At 41.3% G+C, this 20,812-nt stretch overlaps 2 protein-coding genes across 5 annotated transcripts; one reads left to right on the forward strand and one right to left on the reverse strand.

Annotated features, from left to right (window-relative positions):
- Positions 1-1,478: 1,478 nt before the first annotated feature.
- On the reverse strand, positions 1,479-13,517 carry sid1 (secreted immunoglobulin domain 1). Of its 3 annotated transcripts, XR_010915035.1 has the most exons (3): positions 10,825-13,500; positions 6,064-6,114; positions 1,587-3,456 (listed from the first exon to the last, which is right to left on the reverse strand). XR_010915035.1 is itself a non-coding variant. In XM_067513487.1 (2 exons), exons 1-2 carry the CDS (start codon positions 4,524-4,526, stop codon positions 3,086-3,088), a joined length of 474 nt encoding a protein of 157 aa, XP_067369588.1. In that variant the 5' UTR covers positions 4,527-5,483; the 3' UTR covers positions 1,589-3,085. The 3 variants fall into 3 exon arrangements, 1 of the variants encoding a protein (XP_067369588.1); XR_010915034.1 differs by lacking the exon at positions 6,064-6,114 and having other exon boundaries at positions 1,479-3,456; positions 10,825-13,517; XM_067513487.1 differs by lacking the exons at positions 6,064-6,114; positions 10,825-13,500 and adding an exon at positions 4,424-5,483 and having other exon boundaries at positions 1,589-3,456.
- On the forward strand, positions 7,007-20,589 carry si:ch211-1a19.3 (uncharacterized). Of its 2 annotated transcripts, XM_067513486.1 has the most exons (6): positions 7,007-7,151; positions 7,530-7,866; positions 13,534-13,630; positions 17,497-17,650; positions 18,000-18,151; positions 18,724-20,589. In XM_067513486.1, coding segments are annotated over exons 2-6 (732 nt in total). In that variant the 5' UTR covers positions 7,007-7,151; positions 7,530-7,539; the 3' UTR covers positions 18,726-20,589. The 2 variants fall into 2 exon arrangements, with proteins under 2 accessions (XP_067369587.1, XP_067369586.1); XM_067513485.1 differs by lacking the exon at positions 7,007-7,151 and having other exon boundaries at positions 7,373-7,866.
- The last annotated feature ends 223 nt before the right edge of the window (positions 20,590-20,812 follow it).

Here is a 20,812-nt window from a genome sequence, read left to right on the forward strand (position 1 = left end):
CAGAAACTTGAGAAGCAGTTGGAGCAGAAACCACCAGAGTCTCCAGAGGAGAAAAACCGCTGCTCTGGGATCAGAGCGACCGTTGCTACAGTCAGTTGGTGTCAGGCAGAAAAACAGGAAATTTCCTCTTTTCTGTTGTTTGTTTGGCTGTTGACACAAAGTAAAATCCATGTGTCCAACGGTCAACAGCATCTACACAAGGTCTCACAGCATCTTCAAGCAAAAATGAATCCACATAAATATTGAACAGTTAAAATAATAAATACATTTCTCTTACAATTCTTGTTGAACCTCTGCTTTTGGTCCTTTTGCCTTTTTTTGTTAATTGTCTTCTTTTGTATCTTTTAACTGAGCACTTTGACTCTTAAAGTATAACACAATTAATTTATTTTACACAGAGGTTCTGGGCCATGGGACCCCAAAACTGCTCAGGCTCCTGGGCCTGTACCTCACCATAAAGATGTTACTGTACCATCTTGTGAAAACATAGTTTTTTTGTCAGATTTAAGTCATTTGCGAGTTTATACCACCGCACACTTTTGTTTGCCTTATTTCTAACAAGAGAGATATATTGCATATACAGTAGCTAATATTTTTTTGTTCATTGCCAAGTTGAAAACTCTTGGTTCCATATTCATCATTGATCTTCTTCTTGTTCTTCTAAGTTTTGTTATCAAGATTGTCCTGTTGACGTGTTGATGTTAATCCTGTCCGTTTAATATTTCCTCTCCTGGGATCCGTTGTGTCCCTGTGTGTCTCCTGCTGCTTCCTCACCAAACAACACAAACAACCACAGAGAGGAATCGGATCAGACTGAAAGAGGAGGCTGCAGAAAACATCACATCATTTACAACACGCCACAACACACTGAGTCAGCCAAGATGGAAACAGTAAAAATGTCCAAATTTCACTACAAGATCACTTTCTGTGACCTTTGCATATTAAAAGGTGCCACACAAACAAAACTGCCTTTGCCAAGGAAAGTATATTGCTTTACTTGATTTTTTTAAAAGTGTATTTAGAGCAGGATATTTTCAACTAAGTTACAGGCCCAAAAATATATTGACATTTACATTTGCTTTTATAGAATAGATTAGTGTCTGTCTCAGGTATTAAGGTGCATTTGGTATTTTTAAATGGGCTTATTCCAGCCAACTGCCACATTCAAGCAAAACTTATTAATATGATAAAAGGCACCCTGAACTTAAACATTTTAGTTCACCCCAACATTGCCAATGTGAATATTACTATTATACCTTTCATATTCATTCATCTTTATTCGTGCATTCATTGTTTGCATTTTATATATTCTTTAATCAACAACGGAATTAACAAAAAACTAAATCCTGGAAGCCAACAAAATAACAAAGAATAAAAATATAACTACACAACTAAATAAAACAACAACCAAACGACATAAAATACATAAATAATTAAAAAAAAAATCATAATATGAAATAGCGCCCCCTCAGCTGTAACGGTTTGTTGTTAGCCAGCCTGTGTGGTCAAAGACGGTATTGCAGTCTGACAGTCAAACCGCCTGTAACTGACAGCGGAGCTGTAAGGTTACTACCTGCAGGAGGTGAAGCGGATTTTAACCCCCGGAGGTCAGTCTCTCTCTCTCTGGACAATCACTGAAGTTAAAAAGAAGTTTATACCAGGAAATCTCGCTGGGTTTCCATGGTAGCTACGAACGCTACTTCGCTAGCATCACGGCTGCGGGGACGATGGTTAAGAAAGAAAGAAAATGGCGCCAGAGGACGGGAAGAAGAATGGACTTGATTAAAGCCTTTAACTGCTGTCAGTGCATTTAGTCTCACAGCTGTGGCCGTTTGTAGTGAAGGAAAAGTCCCCGATGAAGATTTCACAACACGTTTAAGCAAATTCGGTGTGTTAATGATGTTCAGGCGCGTCTGCTAAATGACTAAATGTAAATGTATTAGCACACAGACGGTCACGAAGTTAACTACGGTTTGTTGCCGCTGTTCTGAACATGCGCCTCGACTCTTCTAACCAAAAAGGTCAAATTTGCTGAGTTCTCTGCAGACTGGGTAAAATAAAACAATATAAAATAAAAAGGTGAGCAAAAAGACAGTGGCAAATGTTGGGGGCTACACACTAGTGAAACTACAAATATTGCTGCTCTTTGCTGCTTTATGTAGTGACAGGTAGTCAGTCTATAATAAACAGCATAATTAGTGATTGTGTTTCATCAGTCTGACGTTGAAGTGGTTTCTGTGGATAAATGGGCTGAGAAACACTGTACTTTCCTTCTGTACAGAGTTTGTGTGCATTAATAATTACTATGCATGTGTAATATTTGTACTCCTATCGCAAATTGGCCCGCTGACTGCAGCAGCTTGTCTTTATAGTTCTGTTCTCTAGGAACCACACACAACTGTAAACAGTGATTTATTGCTTGATTTTTCTCAGTGCACTTCTCTGTGGTTAATGATGTACAATAGAGAATAAGATGGGGAAAAAAAAACAATAGACAAATAGTAAAATGAAATTAAAACTACATCAATACAAACACTGCTACTAGTTAAAATTGTCCTTCTAAACAAACAGATGCTGCTGCTACTTGGCGTAAACGTTTGGTTACAAATTGGGTGGACAAAATAACAGAAACACAAACTATAGTACTCAAAATGATCCTAATCAAGTTTACTTCAGGACTGATTAGACTGATGTCAGTCTCAACAAAAACAGAAAGAAACCTGTTAAATGAGCAACAATTATAGTGCATTTATTTACAACTTAGCTTTCCAATAGTCTGAAATAAATTCTAAAATAAAGAACGGATCAGAACCTCTTTGTGGATATTTTGTGTCCATTTTTTAATGTTTATTATGTGTCTCTCTTTGGTCATTTTTTTCAGCTGTTTGTGATAATTATTTGTCTTTTGGGAACTCAACACTCCATTCAAACCATCTGCGTTCAAAACGCTTTCCTTCAGTATGTAAATATTTCTTTAATAACCGCAAACATCTGGAAATGAACTACAGAAACAGAGTGAAGACTAGAAGCTAAAGATGAAACATGAAGTGGATTAACAGCAGATTGACACAGTTAATGAGTCACATCATTTCTCTAATTGTTTCTTGTTGGCGTTGTCTCCCTGACTGATCCCGCAGTAATAAACCGCTGAGTCCTTCTGCTCGGAGCCATGCAGCAGCAGAGATCCATTGGCTGCAGGTGAGACTTTATCAGGACCAACACTGGAGCCATACCTCACGTTGGAGTTGTCCGCAGCCCTGAAGGTGATGAGAAGCTGGGGGCTCTGTCCTGCTGCCTTCCTGTACCAGCTGAGTGTGGAAGAGGCGTTTGGGGCAGAAGTGGTGTTGGTGATGGTGGAGTTGTCCAGCAGGGGGCAGTGCAGCGTGGCATCCTCTCCGACTTTCACCTGTACGGTGGAGGCTGGCAGGGCAGCACCATATGGCTTCCACTGGAAACCTGAAAGAAAAAAAGTAAACGTTACAAGCGTTATAACAGGATTGTATCAGATAAAAACAAATTATATTAGCACTAAACTCTGATGTGTTCAGTTTCAACCTGCTGCAGCTGCTCTGCTCCACGGCCGAGCAGAGGGAGCATTAGGCAGAATCCAAGTTCAGATACCGAGGTCGGTAGAATAGAAGGATCAACTAAACTATGACTCTATCTGCTGATCAAAACATTATGTAGCAGCTTTTCATGAATTCCCTGCTTTAAATGAAGCTTCACTGATAAACATTAATTCTGTCAGGAACTTGTTGATTAAAGTGTCACTGTAACCAGTGTTTGTATTCAAAGATTGTTGGTGAGGGAGGAGGCTCCACTTTGTAACACTAATTAGTATTTTATAAACAGTTAACATTTACCCACTATTGATTGTTAATGAAGCTGACTGTAAAATAAGGAAAATGCATGATATATGCATCTATAGTGTTAAATATTGATTAATACCTCAACATATTTTTCAAGAAAACTATAGCATTAATGTAATTATCTGTTGCAGGACCGATAATTTTCATCACGTTGTGCTGTTAAAAACTGTGACTAACATGTTCTTACATTTTGTAGACTAAACAAATTATAAATGCATTTTTTTTATATTAATGAATCATGATATTCCTTAATCTTAATGATTCTCATTTTCTTTCAATTTTATTATGCAAGATTTCTGAATACATTTGTTTGTTCATCATCATCCAGCAGTACAATCTGTTAGGAAAATGTATCTTCCAGAGTTTCAATCCTTCAGAGAAGAAGCATTAATTTGAAGGGATTGTCATCATAAAATCCTTTTTAAATTGGCCTAAAATGACAAATGCGTCTTCATCCTGTTGACTGCATCTTTTTTCTAGATAAGCACATTAAAGTTTGAGACGTCAGTCGTAAGAGCTGATAATATTAAGGGGCTTAATGAGTAAAGACTCACCGCTGAGAGAGACGAGGATCAGACACAACAACACAGACTCCATCATCAACTGACACAGGAAACTGCTGCTGCTGCTGCTCTTAAAGCCACTGGAGCCTTTCATTCAAAACAACGACACCTACTTTGGGACAATAGGGTCTGGATTTATTGACAGCTACATACATTTAAAAAGTGACCCTATGGGTTTTTCCCCTTGGTTTCTCGGGTTTTAGTTTGGGGTGAATGTGTCAATGAATCATATTAAATGTCACTGTCCTGTATTTATATTCAAATAAATACAGCAGCTTCTAGCAGAAACAGCTGATCTGAACTTTAATATGAAATGAATTCTATTTTGTATCATCCTGAATCTTTAATGTAAGTAAAGATGCCAGATAAATGCAGTGGAGTAAGACTTATTATATTTCCCCATAAACTGTGGTGGAGTAAAATGTTTCCATTACAGTTGTTGTGCAGAGGGTGTGGTGTGTCAGCAGGAGGCGCTGCGACTCAGACACAGTGTGTTTCGCTGCTCTTGAGATGAGAGGATGTGATAAAGTGCTCAGCCTCACGGGGGCCACACTCTGCCTGCAGCCTGAAATAACTTTTTTAAAATCAGTTGATTTGTGCAAGAAGTTGTGAAGGGAGTGTAATGTGGGTCACCCGCTATAAATGACAGACACTCCCTCCTCCAGTTTTGCAATGCTCAGATGTTGCCAGATTCTTGTGTCTCTGCTGGAAACCTGCACGGCAGAGTTTTGCAGACGATGCTCTTGTTCCTCCTTCAGCTTTATTAGTCCTCGTAGTTGCTGTTCAATTTTATTCCGGTCAACGGACTTGTTCATGTACTAATTTGTAGTTAAACAACAGTTCAAATGCCAAAACACGAGTAGTGTCAGGTTCTTCAAAGCAAGGTCTTGATGATTTTTAATGTTATAGTGAATTGAATAATTTGGTCCGGAGTCCAGATAAAAAGGGAGGCTTGTGGCAGGAAGGGCGTCCGGCGTTAAAAATCATGCCGAATCAACATGCGGAACAGGTTCTGCTGTGGCGACCCATGAAAGGAAAAGCCAAAAGCCACTGATCTAGCGAATTGAAATGAATGATTAAAATCTGCACGACACAGCTCGACCAAAACCTAATAAGTATAAAGATTACAGCATGTTGGCACAGAGAGGGTCGAGTTTTTGGTTGCAAAATAAATGATAGTGTAGAATATTAAAAAGACAGTTTGGAGAATTTCTTCGGTTTTATTATGATAGCATTACTGTGTCTTTTCAGCTCCATTTTAGCTCCAGTGTTAATCTTTTTTTCTGCGACAGAAACAATAGTAAAGGAACCATTATGGCCAAAACAACAGCTCTTCATGCACAGAGGATGAGGAGGAAGAACACAGTCGGTGTAAAGGCATGTCGGTAACCACTGACCCTGTGGTTAGTGAACGACTGCCCTACAAACCGAGCTACAGGGTAGTGGAGTCGTATCGGAGTGCATGAGAGGTGGTTCTAATGTTCTGGCCCCCTCGTTCATTTTTAATACGGTGGCAAGTGAGTGTAGATTTCCAGTGAGCAGGTTACGACAGAGTATTGAAGCACGTTGAATATTGTTGTTACCCTGTTAGCTTCTGCTGCGCACACATTCATTTTAAAATCATTTCCTACCTGAATGTCTCCACAGCTCATCTCTGACCTCAGCTGATCTCTCAGCACCTCCTGTATTTGGACAGAGGGGTCAGAGGTCAGCAGGCTGCTTAAAATGTCACATCTCGGAGAACCGATGAGTGTTTTCTCCTCCGCTGACTGCGAATTTATTTCACTTTGCACACATTGGTGATGGTTCTAAGTAAAACCAAAGTGTCTTTCCTGTGGGTTTTTGCAGCAGGTTTGATTAGAGCTGCACAGACTGAATGCCTGCAGCAAACACAGTTGGACCTGCACTTCGCTTTTTTCCTTTTTATTCCTTCATTGTGCATGTGAATCAGCGCCTGCAGTAACAGAACAGCTGTAAGCAAGTTGTCTCTGTTTCGTACAAAAAGGTTTTCGATCCAAGCTACTGTGAGACTCCAGCATTCAGATAAAACAAAGTAAATAGAAACTTTCTAGTCTGAAATTCGCTCATTGTGTTTCTCTGCTCAACTGCAGTGAAGGAATAAGAACATATATGGGGATATTAGTTCTAAAAGGATGACACGTGGAAGATTTGTCTAACTCGGACAGCTTAAGCCTTTTATCAACTCCAGGTAGTGTCAGGTACCTGACTGTTGTTTTAAGTATTAATATATGAACCTTACCTTTTATCACTGTGACACGATAACATTATATATATGTCATCCTGAAATGAATCATTCTGCAAAATGAGCACATTGACCTTATTACTCTGAGAACACTTTGAAGCTAAAATTGTTTCCAATTCCTAACTTTTAGATGAGTTCTTTACATTACCGAATGGAAAGTACCTCAAAACTATATTTAAGGCACATTTATTGAGTAAATGTACTCCGTTACTTCTCACCACTGTTTAATAGAGCTGCTGTTTTAGTCCTGTAGCCACAGAGAATGTGGGCGTGTACCAACATCTGGCCAGAGGCCAATGAAGACTGAGAGGATGAACCAACTGACTTTTTTTCCTCTCCTTTCTCTTTCTGTGCTGTTTCTCTGTAAGTTTAATTTCTTCGATTTCCTGACTTGAAAGTGTGGTTGCTTGAGTCCTCTTGCCAGCAGATACACATATTTTCAGCGAGGTCGTTCAGGTTCGTGGCTGCAAGGCTGGGAAGCCGAAACAGAAACCCGAGTGTTCTCTACAGAGACACAAACACACACTCCCCACACGGAAACACATTTTTCCATGTAAACTCTGTTTGTGTTAAACTACTACTTTCCCTCTCGTGTTGTGACTTTCCCGTTTATCACTGGCTTCTCTGCAGGCATGTTACATGCAGAAGGGGAGCAGGGTGAGGCAGAAGGAGTGGCTGTCTTCCTGTCACCCAGAGAGGCAGCCCCTCCCTGTGTTTCAGCCCAGCCTGAAGGGGAAAGTCCAGCTCACATTCAACCTGAGAGAGTCACTGACAGCAGCTGCTTGCTTCTCGGCTTGTCTTCTTTATCTGCTTCATCTCCGTCCTCCTCCTCAGGTGTTCCCCGATGGCGGCCTCCTCCAAGTCCTCCCAGACGACGAAGAACGTGGTGATCGCCCTGCTGGCGCTCTGGTCCATCATCTCTCTCATTGTGATTGTGGTCTGGGCGACGTCTCCGGACATGAAAAGCTCGGCGCAGTGCCGTCACGAACTGAAGGAAGCCAATGTGAAGCTGGAGGGGAGCAGGGTGATGTGGGACAAAAACAAGATTGCGCTGGAGGAGATGGTGGAAAAGGAGAGAGAGGAGAAAGACAGACAGACTGTCGAGATAATGCTGCTGCTGGGACGCCTCAATGCCACCAATGCCACCCTGGAGCAGTGCCGGCAGGAAATTGTAAGTGAAAGTTCATCTCACAGACACAATTAGATCAGTCTTCAGCCTCCGAACTTGATTAAAAACAAATGAAATCCTTCCCCTTTGTAAGGATAATTCTGGAAAGGAAAGGCAGTTTCTGAGTCAGAGTTCTCTTTGATCTTGGCAGAGAAATAACTCAGGGGAAAAGTTAAAACCGAAGATTAAGAATGAATTTCCTGGTTAAACTGGTTCAGTCAGGGTTAAGAGATTGAACTGACTGAAATGACAGAATGAGAAAAATAGAAATATTTTTCAGAGTCAGTACACATCATGATATTACAGCTATTATAAGGGAAGAGAATCAGATTAGAATGTATGTGTTGCACTGGCTGGTGTCACAGAAAACTAAACTTTTCTCTTTTTTTAGCCTTCAGTAAAATACTTATTATGGAGCACGTACTGTATAATGTGAAAGCGTGCTTCAACAATCATGCATCATTACATTAAATAAACTTCTAGTCCTGAGACCAAGTGAGCTGGAAGCTACGTGAGGACCCCACCTCTTACCCAGTACATACTGGGACAGACTCCAGTTCCCAAAACCCTGAACAGAAAAGCCAGCTTAGAGCATTTCTGCGCACATCATTCACATCAGTGTGGAAAAATGAGGGTGTGGTGCTGCGAGTTTTGAACTGGTGGGTGCAGTATTTACCCCCCAGATGCACCCGGGGCCACTGTACTACGCGAGCAGCCTTAGCTATAATGTTGTTAGCAACACTTTGCTACATTTCAGAGCCTCAAACAAGTTATTTTAAGAGACTTTATCAGCGTGAAAATATGTTGGTTCTTAACAGGGCTGTCGTTTGGTGTCGGTGTGAGGTTAATGTGTTATTGTGCAGTTTGGGAATTTCAGAACGAAATTTTTGTTTGTTACGCTAAGGGGCAAAAAAAAAAGGCAGTGCAACAAACCCTTTGCCACTCAGCTTCACCCCGTGTGTCAACGACCAACTCACAGTACTTAGTTGCCAAAATGAATACGTTCAGTCGTCTGAAAACATGAGCATGTTCCATAAATGGTGCTCTTCAACACTGGCTGTGCATCTGGTTTCACTGCACCGAACACAAAAACACTTGAGTGCTGTAACAAACGTTCTGGTGAATTTGGGGGGAAATTAGGTGGTTTAATATACTGGTGGACTTATTATGAAGGCACAGTCAACATGTCATCGATTATGGCCAGTGACTTTCTATAGCCAACAGAAAACCTCAAGCAGAAAACAAAGTTGCAGCATGTTGGAGTTAATTATTCTTACTTGATATTATCCTGCGATGTGACGATTGAGCACAAGCACGTACTCAATAGTTGATGCAATGACGATATACATCAATTATACATTGTTGGATCAAATATGTACATACATAAGAGCATATATAAAATACCCTCATTTTACTCAGCACTGGCAAAAGTGCAAAGACATTCATTTCTAAACATCAGATGGTGAGGTAAAAGACATATTAGCATAAAGTGAGTGACAATGGTGGATGATTAGGAAACAAGCAATAACAAAAACCACATAATCAGATAAAAACCAAATGCCACACATACCTGTGGATTTCACATGCAGCTCATAAGTTTCACAGCTGAGAGCACAAAGGCCGTCAAACACCCACCGGACTCAAAGTGTAACCCTGTTATCATCCCTGACACATCAACGTCTCAGGAAGGACGGCTGCTATTTTAAAGCTTACACAACGAAGCTGAAACGTCGAGTAATTTCAGCTACTGTTAATTAGAAAGTTGTAGGAAGGATGTACAAACACGGAAGCTGAGCAGCTTTTTGAGATTTTCTGCCTTCTCCTACAAAGTGGATTTTTTTTCAGCCCAGTATTTAATGTGCACTGATAAATGATTCTTCCAAAGCCCAAACTGAATGTGGTGATTCTCTGATAACTGTCCGGACAGACATTAAAATCTCACTACCACCTCCTCTCTTCCTACTGTGCACATGTGAGCGTGGAAGTTCCCATGCGACGTTTGCATATGATTCAGAAACTGATTATTGTCACGATCCAGTGGTGGAAGAAGTGAAACTCTGAGATTGAGCCTCAACAGTAAAGCAGTATTTATACCATAAAAGTACAATTACTGTAAAAGGATAATTGGATATTTTTACATGTCACATCCATTGTTTGAGGTAAAATGAACTGAATTCAATTAAACTGCATTTGTTTAGCCATCAGTACCTCATACATCCTATGTACAGAAAAGACAAAATCAAATAAAACACACTAATTTCAGTATATTTCTAAAATCACTACACTAAATCTAAGGCTTACAGAGGTTTTATGTTTAGAAAGATCAGTGCTCTCAGCTGACATCTCTGCTTGGATGAGAGGGAGACACATCTTTATCTCAGTCTCTCCAATACAGAGGTTCTGGTCTCCCCATCCAGACCTTTAATACAAACAACACAGCATCAGCGTCACATGAGGATTTTCAGTTGTCCCCAGAAAGTCTGTCCAACCGAACCAGACCAACTGACCTTTGCTGACTACATCTGCTCCATCTCTCAGGTGCCAGATTTGGATAAATGGATGTAGCTGCTACATGGCTGATCCAGTAAACCTCTAAATTAATGCTGACAAACAGGTCTTGATAAACCCACTTCATAATTCTTGGATTATTTTGAAAACCTGTTTTATTGTGACAAGTGACATGAACATGGAAATCTGTCTCTGCAGTCTAGCTTTCAGTTTTCCCACTACTTACATGGTCACAATCCAGGGATTGTAGCGAGTTATACCAGCAGTTTCAACAAGTTCATCTGTTTTATCAGAAAAATATTAAGGAATAAACAGGAGTTTCAAAACAGAGGCGTTAACAGGATGAGCGGAGAGTTAGGAGGGGAGGGGGGGGAAGTCCGGAAAAAAGAAGGAATCAGAGCAGGAAGGAGGGACGGAGAATGGGAGGAGGGAGGGAGTAAGGCAAACACTCACTTTTTCCAACCAACAACTCGGAGAATATGAAGCTGGAAATGTTGGACGCAGCTCGACTGGTGAACGTCTCTATGCAGGTTAAACACTCAGCCTGCTGCTGCTGAGAGGGAATAACTATTCAGACCCTTTATGGTGGGGGGGACCTCCCTAAATGGAAACACTCAAGTAAAATGGAGGATGAGAATGTTTTCATATCAAAGCTGATTCTCGCACAGAAGCTGTGAGAGATAACAGACCTGAGGAACTGTTTGAAGCATGAATGTTTCCAATATGGAGGTTTTTCTCCATTCAGCATCTTCTTCTTTAGATGCTAATGAATAATCTCAGGGATTTACAACATGCTTTTCTGGGCCCAGATGGAAGCTGTTAGTGTGTTGGTAACGAGGGTGGGGCTGCACTGGTTTTACCTCAACTGAACAAGAAGCTATTTTCAGTATCAGTTTGGCACAAGTGACCTGCTAATGTGGCTTCTCTCGTACTTATTATTTATATATCCTTTTATAAAGATTCGTCATGTTATAGTCATTGTGATATTGATATGTTTGTCATTTGACAGCACAGACTTGGTTTGCTGCTTACAGTAAAGGAGCAAAATGCACCATTTCAACACCATTAGCAGAGCAGCTCTAAGCATTGATTCTTCTTAACACCGTCCCTTCCGGCGCGCACACAGTACCTGAACTCACAAGTCCATCTCTTCCTGTGAAGAGTTGCTTGATCATCCCAGTTTTCCTAAACCAGTCCAATCCAATTTTCCGAACAAGAGCTGGTGCCTTATCATCACCGATCAGCACCAGATCTCCCTCTTTTAGGGAAGCGGATTGTAGAGTTCCTCCAACATCTTCAGATCTCTGCTCCATCAGATACTTTACTTCCAGCGACTCCAGGAATCATTAAGATGTTGCTTTCCATAGTTCATAGTTCCATCGTCAGTTCAGCTCCTGCCGCATAAACGAGCACAGATAAACAATGTTACTGTATGTACATTTATGGTTACACCATAGAGGTGACCTGCAAAATCTGCTCCCACAATTTTAAACCAGGAGGACTCCCAGTCTCTCAGCAATGGTGTTGCCAGTCCGCAGTCTAGCGTACTAGACCAAACCCCATTAACACACAGCCATTTTCTTAAGCCTCCAGGGGCAATGCACCTCATCTTTCCCATTGTTTTCTTCTGCCCACGCTGTTACTGTTTGCAGGAGAATTGTTTTCAGTTTTTCTGTATTTTGTCAGTTCGGCGATGGGGGGCCACAGTAGAGGACACTCTTTGTAACTGAGCGCCGAGTAGACCGAGGGTCTTTATTAGGGCTTCCACCTTTGGTTAGGTGTAGGGTGGGTCTCTCTGCTTTTAACTTCCTGCTGCAAGAAGGTAATGAGCTCAGAAGCCTTTATGTCGTGCCCTGAACTACTTTTGTGTGTGTAGCTGAGATCAAGATCCTCCGGTATTATTTGAAGTAGTACAGTGTGTCCTGATCCCCCATTACCTCTTTGTCATTCCATCAAAAGAATCCAAGCACAACTACATTTTTCACGAAACATATTTTCTGTTGCATTTCAGTTGTGGAGAAACGTACATTTTAAGACCAATTCAAAGTTGTTTCATACTAAAGGTGGGTATAACAGACATGTGCACTACAAAGCGTGATGTGACCTCTGACAGCAAGAAGAAGAAAAGACAGTGTCCAGTCCACTGGTCTTCCCACACACTCACATTTTGGTCTGCAAGCTGCTCTATGCACACAGCTTGCTTGGACCCATTCAGACTTCAGCAGGTGACAGATTTATTTCATGCTTCCTGTAGGAGGCAGGTGGATGTGGCCTTTCGGAGACAGGCTTTGTATTATAATGAGTTTCCAAAGCACAATAACTGTAAAGTAAAGGAACAAATGAGTGTTGACACGATCCCCAGCTAACAGCCCACAACCAGCCAACTCAATGTGGAGAGGAAAACTGTGTAGCTGAGCTAGTTAGTGTAACATAATGTTGTTATGGTATTAAGACCCTCTCAGGGTAAAGACATTTATTTGGACGGGTCCTTTAAGTGCAGGACTCTGGTGCTCTAATTATAACTGCTGCGTTTGATGAAAGGAATGTTTCTAAAAGCCGTTCTTAGCGGACAGAGCTGTCCTGTTTTCAATCACCACCTCCGCTCTAAGAGCAGACGGCACACAGTTTGGCACAGCACAGGATGGTCTGGACTGGCACGGCACGACCCAGCTTAGGGCGTCAGGAGCAGGTTCTGGTCCTTTCACTTCTTCGTTTGTGGAGAAGATTCTCAATCCTAATACACTGTTGGTAAAACAAGCCAAGAAAAAGACAAAACTATTGATACCAAAAAGCAGAAGACAATCATTCAGTCCATTTTGGGATTGTTTGTTTCTGTAGATGGCTTCAGTGCTGATTCCCTGGACAAGAATAATTGTGCCTAAAACTGTACTGATCTCATGTCCATATTGAGTGGAAAAAGTTGAATATGTGAAGAATGAATCAGCCTGTGATGATTCAGACAACGTGCAGAAGGTTGAGTACAGTGACATGCTGTTGTATTTTTACTGACAAAACAGCAGGAATCCCCATGAAGATTCGGAACTTTTTTCGAGTTTCTGCTTTAAAGCGTTGATTAGCTGGAATAGTTAATAAAGAGTTAACAGTGTTAAACCGTTTTGTACCCTCCATCTCTTAGTAAAGTGTGTTTGCTTCATGCTGCAGGTCGTCCTGATGGGGAACATCAGCGTCCTGGAGGAGAACAATGAGCAGCTCCGTCAGACGGAGGCAAACCTCACGGCTGAGCTACGCCTGCAGGAAGGTAACACTCACCCCTCTGTAGGAAAAACTCCATCACTGGCATACAGGGAGACTTTCTCAGTAGTTTATTCTTAGCTGCATTTTCCGTCTGTTACCACGGCAACCCATGAGTCAGAGTGAACAAACAGACGATTGGTTGGTTTAAACAAGAAAACTAGGAGTGTGTTCAGCTCAGAAAGAGAGAAATGTCTTTAGTTGTCGGAAAATATGTTTTTAATCAATACTAAGTCAAACTCAAGTAATCAAAACAAGACAAAAAGGGCTGGAAATCCTCCAAGAGAGATTTTATGGAAATGATAAAAGATGTGGAAATGAAGGGAAGAACTAATGCGATGAGTTAGTATAGAAAGACAAAAAGTAGGAAAACAAAGTAATATAAATGATCAAAAAGATAAAAATGGGAAAATAAAGTTACCCAGCGAGACGGGATGAAGTAGACAAAACAAGTTGGAAAACATGAAAAGAGGATGGGAAGAAGAAATTAGAAAGGAAAGAAATAAGAGGAGAAAATGGATAAAAAAAAGTGCAGACTCTACTACAGCACAGAAACACTGTCAGTTGCTACAGTATTGCAGTGTCTGATGTGTCCGAGCTCCTCAGTCTGTCGGGTGGAAGCAGCAGCAGCTCAGTCAGGACTTTGGAATGCGGGTTTCCCTGCAGTGACGTCAGGCCCACGGCTCTGAGAGGGGAGGGGGCTCCTACTGAACTCCACAACACAATTTAACATGGTTGCAAAGTTTAACGCTGACTGGAAACTTTATACAACCTGGAATTTTATTTACAAATCCTTCGTTTTCCACAGATTTTTTCCTTCAGTCACTTCCTGCTTTGTTCTTTTCTTTTCCTTTGCTTCATCTTTCAGACTTTAGCCGAAGCCTGGTGCCACCATTTAATTTCGTTCATATTAGTTGTCCCTGTTCTCAGCAGTCGGCAGGTTTATATGTCCCGATTTCAGGCTGTGACTGGAGCAGATGTGCAGACTATACTGCAAGAAACTCCAGCACGCTGCAAACGAATTGAAATGACGCTTACGGTTTCAGCACACTGAAATATTAATGATCAAACACGACATGCAGAGATATGTTTTAGGTGTTTTCTGTTTCCAGTGGACGATGAAGTAAGATCCTTTGTTAATGAATCTTTCTTTGGCAATTCTCTCCAGAAGCCGTTTAGGTCCAAACAGTGGCCTGATAGGAAGTGGAGATGCATTTTAATCAAGGTGACTTCCTGCCTTGAGCAGATGTAGGGAAATGATCTTTCCCTGTATGATGGAGATATGAGAAGAGTATTGTATTAGCAGCGAGCTACTGGCTCTGGTAAACTTTCCACACTGGGAAGAGCCCGTGTGCTGCACACAAACATCCGACTCACTTTAAAAAGTTCGTCCCTCAAAAAGCAATGTGCAGCCACTGCATCAGACTTTTTTTTACTGACTAAATGTAATTTCTGAACAATGAAACATTGTCAACCTGAAATTATTTCAAACATCTAACGCAGGGCTGCACCTAATGATTATGGGGTTTTTTTTGTTTTTTTTCTGTTGATTAATCTATCAATTATTTTTTGATTAATGGATTCATCTATAGATGATCGTCCCACCCGTTATTATTCATTGGGTTGCCGGGGGAACAAAAACATAATCACCTGCACCAGTCTATCCAGAACAAAACCCGACAAACTATAACTTGCGTATGAAAAGCAAACACCGCGACGGCCGACGAGCATTCTGGATCAAACAGTAACGCACAACTTAACACCACTAAGGTCGTGCGCTCCCTGTGACGACGCAACGTCATTGTAGCCAATCAAATGGTTTCAGGGACGTATAGTTAGATAATATAGTCTGTAAATGGGAGTTGTGCCTATGTGACTGCAGCACACTTATTGTTCCAGACTCAACGTTCCAGATTCCAGACACAGCCATCAACGCCGTCAACGCACGTTACATTAGTGGATGTGTTCACATAAATGATTACGTCGATGCGTCGCCCCACCATTAGTCTAAACCTACTGTGTGACTGTTTTAGTGCCGTGTTATGAAAAAACTATGTTTTAAGATCCCAACTTGAAAGTTGCGATTTAAATTTTGTTGAGAATGCAACAGTAAAATCTACATTTTCTGTGGAGAGATGTAGAGAATGTGGGGTTGACATCACAACATGTGGATGTTTAGTTTTGGGCACCATCTTATGAGGATCTCCTTGCCGTTTTGTTGGTCTGTTGGAGCCTCTTCTGACTTTCTCTCAACGTGTCTCCACAGTAGGTCAGTAGAAGAACAGTGGCCCAGCTGAAATCTTGTTGTAAAGATAAAGCGAAGTTAAGACAATTGTGAGAAGTGTTGAAAATGTTAAGACAGAACAATGGGGACATATATGCAGAACTTTAATTGAGGGAAGTTTGATTTGATTCTTCAAAAGTTGGCAAAAAGTTACAATAATGTAAGTGTAGGAACCACAAATGCACCCAAATAAGTCTGTTTGCAGTATGAAGAGAAAAAAAAACGGATCTGTTTTTAGAAATGAGCGTCAGTATACAGAAAAGACTAAACAAAAATGAAATGGAAGCAGATAGCAGGTCGGACTCGGATCTGGACTCAGACTCCCAAGCAACAAGCCTCTGAACCAGTAACTGAGTCTGAGCACGTAAACAGGCTGCAGTAAACATCAGCGCTGGCAGCTGAGCTAATTCCTGACATAACGCTGATAAGACTGAACACAACCTTATAAGTTAATACAGGTGCTGATCTCAACCAAACTCTGTTCATTTTCTCCTCAATTGTAGGCAGCAGCTTATTTTCCCCCCCTGTGCAGGGCGTGGCCTCACCAGTGTTTCTCAGACTCCGATCACATGGTATTACCAGTCCTTACGGGATGCCAACTTACCCCCCCCCTCCCCTAGTTACTGTTGCTATGTTGGACAACTTTCAGTCAACAGTATCACTACACCAGCCTGTGTAATAAGAAAAAATGGTTGTTACCTAAACACAACTTTGGCTTTTAGCACGAAAGTTTATTCTTCATCTTACAAACAGCACTTTGGCAAAAATAATCTCCAATCAAGGTCCTTTTTGAAAGCTTTTTCAGCTTTATGCTGGAATCTCTCCATCAGTAAGTGGAGGTTAATAAAAGGGTTTTATGCAAAAGTTTGTGACCAGCAAACATACATTAGACAGCAGCCTTGTACAAACATTAAAACACTGCTACTTTGTATTTCTCCAACTTAAAGCAGTTGAGGAAACCAAGTACACGACTGGCCAGTGGTGGTGACAGAGGCTTTAAAGCTGTTTCTTTTTGACTCTCATATCAAAGGATGATCATAAAGGGGACAGGAGCAGCTGCTACTGGGGTGTGAACTGACACTGCCACAACAGAGTTTTTTATTTTATGAGCTTGGCTCATGAGCAGACTGTGACTTAGTGCACACACTGGGCCGGGAAACACGTGTTGTTGTTGTGCACAGGTAACAGGAGATATTGTGCTGCTGTTTTCACAGCCATCCCTGCTGCAGTGTGACCGGTGGGATGTGGTGGAGCTGATGCAGTTTACAGCAGGCACCACCATCCATGTTACTGGATTATCATCCGGCCCCAGAGCAGCTGATTAACAGCTGGCTGCTCTAACTGTATTTAGGTCCTGTAGTTTAAAAACACTGAAAATGACAGAAACTGATTACAAACTATTATTTCATATATATATTAAAAGTTTTTACTATTACACATAAATAATATTTAATAAAACATACAAAGTTGCTTTGAGGCGGTTCATTCTTAATAAATCTGAGTGTACGAGTGTAAGTAAACAGGAAATAAAATGCAAAATCAAAAAATCATGTTTGCAAGCGGTGACGTGCAGGTTGTTGTCTTTTCAGACCACATCGAAATCCTGCAGGCGAACCTGACCCAGGCCTTCCACGAAACCCAGTCCTGCTTCAGTCTGAAAACGGCTGCTGAAAGCCAGATGTTGGCAGCTCAAAGTCAGACCAGAGCCTGCGAGTCCAATAAGCAGTACTTGCAGAAAAAGCTGTAAGTCATGATGCGTTTACTGCCTGCTCACCACACATGCTCATAACATGCCATACGCAGCCATATGTGCTCGAAAACTTTTTGTTTCCAAAGACATGTTATGGTGCAACAGTCTCCTAGGACTCAGTTCTTCAGATGTTTAGTTGGTTTGACAGCAGTCACACATTTCTCAACTGACAAACCATTAAAACTGCAGGATGGGGAACAAGGTGATCCAGTGAGCAGCATGTTAGCAGCTGATGCTGGTACCCAGGCACAACACGTCCCATGATGAAAGTTTAAATACCACAGTATTAATGACTCAGTCATCAGCTCATTAGAAAATGTCCTGAATCTTTTCTGTTTCCAGTTCAAGTTGTACACCTAAGTCAGCAGTTGTGAAGCCGACGCCGCCACCAAAGCCGCAGAAGCAGGAGGAAGACAGCGACTCTGCTGCCCCGCCCCTCGCTTGTATCTCTGCGCTGGCGCTGCTCATGTGCAGCGCTCTGCATCTGATAACCTGTGAGTACCAACAACGCCTCCACCCGCCCAAGCACACTGATGAGGAAAATGCTCCACCTTTTAGAGCCTTTGGGGGCGTAGCTGCCCTGTGATTCTCACTCTCCACATTTCTCTGGCCATGTCACACTGATCAGTACACTACACTGGCCCCCTCCCATCGTAGGTTTCTTCATTCCAGCTTACATCAGACCGCTGTACAGCGGTGTGTCAGGTCTAAGGCAACTTTTAGTTTTAAAGTCCCATCGTTAATGTACAGTCACACACATTAGCAGAGACGAGTCCTCTGCTGAAGCGGCAGCAGCCCCTCGTGGACAGAGCGGATCACTGCAGGTTTTTCACTTGACAGCAGACCCCGACATGAGCAGCAATACTTAACAATCAACAGAACCTTAATCAGCAGAACTATCTTTGGATCTCACGCATCACTTTTCATCAGTATAAATGAAATATGAAAGCATGTGTCACATTTATGATACAGATGGACAGACATTCAGCTGTTACTGTACATGTTATGTGGTACACTGGTGCTTTTGCAATAACATCACGTAATAAAGTGTGTTTTGTGTTTTCAGGAGTCCAACGTGGGGACAAGGTTGATTCGACAGCGAGCACTGGGGTCCAGGATCGGGCAGAGCCTGGATGGACTAACGACTGCTGTATAAATTTCCTGTCTACGCTGCAAACAAACGGATCGACGTAGAGACGCGTCAACGCTGTCGTACGATTGGACACAAACTCTGCTTTTAATTCCAAAAGTTGAGACGTTCACTGACCATTAGAGACTCTGCTGCCACTCATTTTCTTAAGCTTTACAGACACGTCTCAGCTTCGTGACATTTACTGCTCGTTTTCAATTTGTTCGCTAGTTAGTTAAGAAAAACTGTTTCCAAAATCCTGCATCAGTTTTTAGACCAATTTAATTATAAAAACCATGAAAAGTCAACATGGAGATAATTCATCACTGTTAATGAAGGTGTGCATCTCTCATAGTGCTACAGTAACTGTAGAATAAATCCATCTGTCACCCAGTGAAAAATCAGCTGTTTCCTACTGAATCTGACTGTGTTTTTCAGCAGCTACTTGATCCAAATCCTAGAGTTTCCTGGTTCAGTCATATAAAGTTTATTACCTTCAATTATTGATATGATCTGAATTAAAAAAAAAAAACTTAATCAACCTCAAGTGACAGGATCCTCTGGAGTGAAGACTCATGTTGGATTTTCTGGAGCTACAGAAAGACTCGAGCACCAAACAAGCTTGCTGTGGAGGATTGGGCACGAGCCCCCTTGTGAGAGGGGGGTGTGCGTTCAATGTCTTCATACCGTGTGAGAGCCCTGTTACGCACAGTGACGTTATGCACATCTGAGAACAACACGACTTCCACTCCTGAAAGGCTATAGGCAGCTTCCAGTAACTTTTAGTGGGGAATGATTCCTTCCATGCTACTCAATGCATCAGTGCATGTTGTTACATTTTAATACAATTCTGACCACATTTCTATCGCTTCTATTGCACATATACACTTTACTCATAACGGTTTCATTAAGTGCTTTAAAAAAAAATGTGCATGAATTACATCATTTTGTGAATCTTCTCCTCACTTGGAGAAAAAAAGTACTAAAGCTCTGAACAATCTGGGTAAACTCAGGTGAAGACTAATACAAATTACTGTCCAAAGAATCTCGTTTACACCTGACAGTTAAGTCTCGATAAGAGAAAATATCAACCCGAGATGTAATTATTGAAATTATTATGAGATAAAACTTAATTGTACTTTGAAATTCTCATATTTTGGTTTTGACTTTGATGAGAAAATGGGCCCGTTTACATAAGTGGGACTCAGTAACTGTTGTAAAGCAGCACCACAATCTAAGCTTTATTCCCCAGCTGTCAGATCGTCATCGCTTTGTTACATTGTCGCTCTCTCGTGCAAAGAAAACATGAGGGGTTTTGTGTCTGTGGATTTTCTTTTTCTTTTTATAGAAACCAACCTAAAAGCTGATGGAGGATTGAATGACCTTTATTGTTAAAAACCTAGTTTACACCTGCATCAGGAGTCACAGCAGCTGTGAAAACACTGCTGGTGTTTATGGATCAGTTTTACTGATCAATAAATGAAGCCACATTAAAATTGGGAAATACTGATCGGCCATCCCTACTTTAAAACGCACGGACAGAGTCCTGATCCAGATCTAGATCAGGTGTAAACAGGGTCAACACTTATGTTTAAATGATTGCATTTTTGCCTTTTTTTTGTGCTTTTTATGACGACATTTATCAGCTCACAGCTTGAAGCTTCTGTCACTGCAGCAGAGGAACAACTTGACTTTTAAAATTTTTATCAAATGCTTGTTTAAGGTGGGAGGGGGGCTGGTAGAAGGGTCAAGGGACATGTAACTGTTTCCATTGATGATTCATAAACCTGAGGAGTTTAACGACTTCGTCTTCTTTGTTCTGTGTGTTGAGTAACATGAGCAGTACTTTTTACTTCCTGTACTTTGCAGTTCATTGATTTTACAGTGGGTTACTTTGCAAAAAATGTACAACTTTGCTATAATTCTGTCTTTTCAGGACGGAAATACTTAGTTTAAAAAAGTAAGTCATTTCGTACAGCAGCTGCTCATTTTTAGTGAGACAAACAATCAAATTATCTAAATTAAC

This window comes from Channa argus, chromosome 8 (assembly GCF_033026475.1).
Source record: "Channa argus isolate prfri chromosome 8, Channa argus male v1.0, whole genome shotgun sequence".
NCBI classification, from domain to species: domain Eukaryota; kingdom Metazoa; phylum Chordata; class Actinopteri; order Anabantiformes; family Channidae; genus Channa; species Channa argus.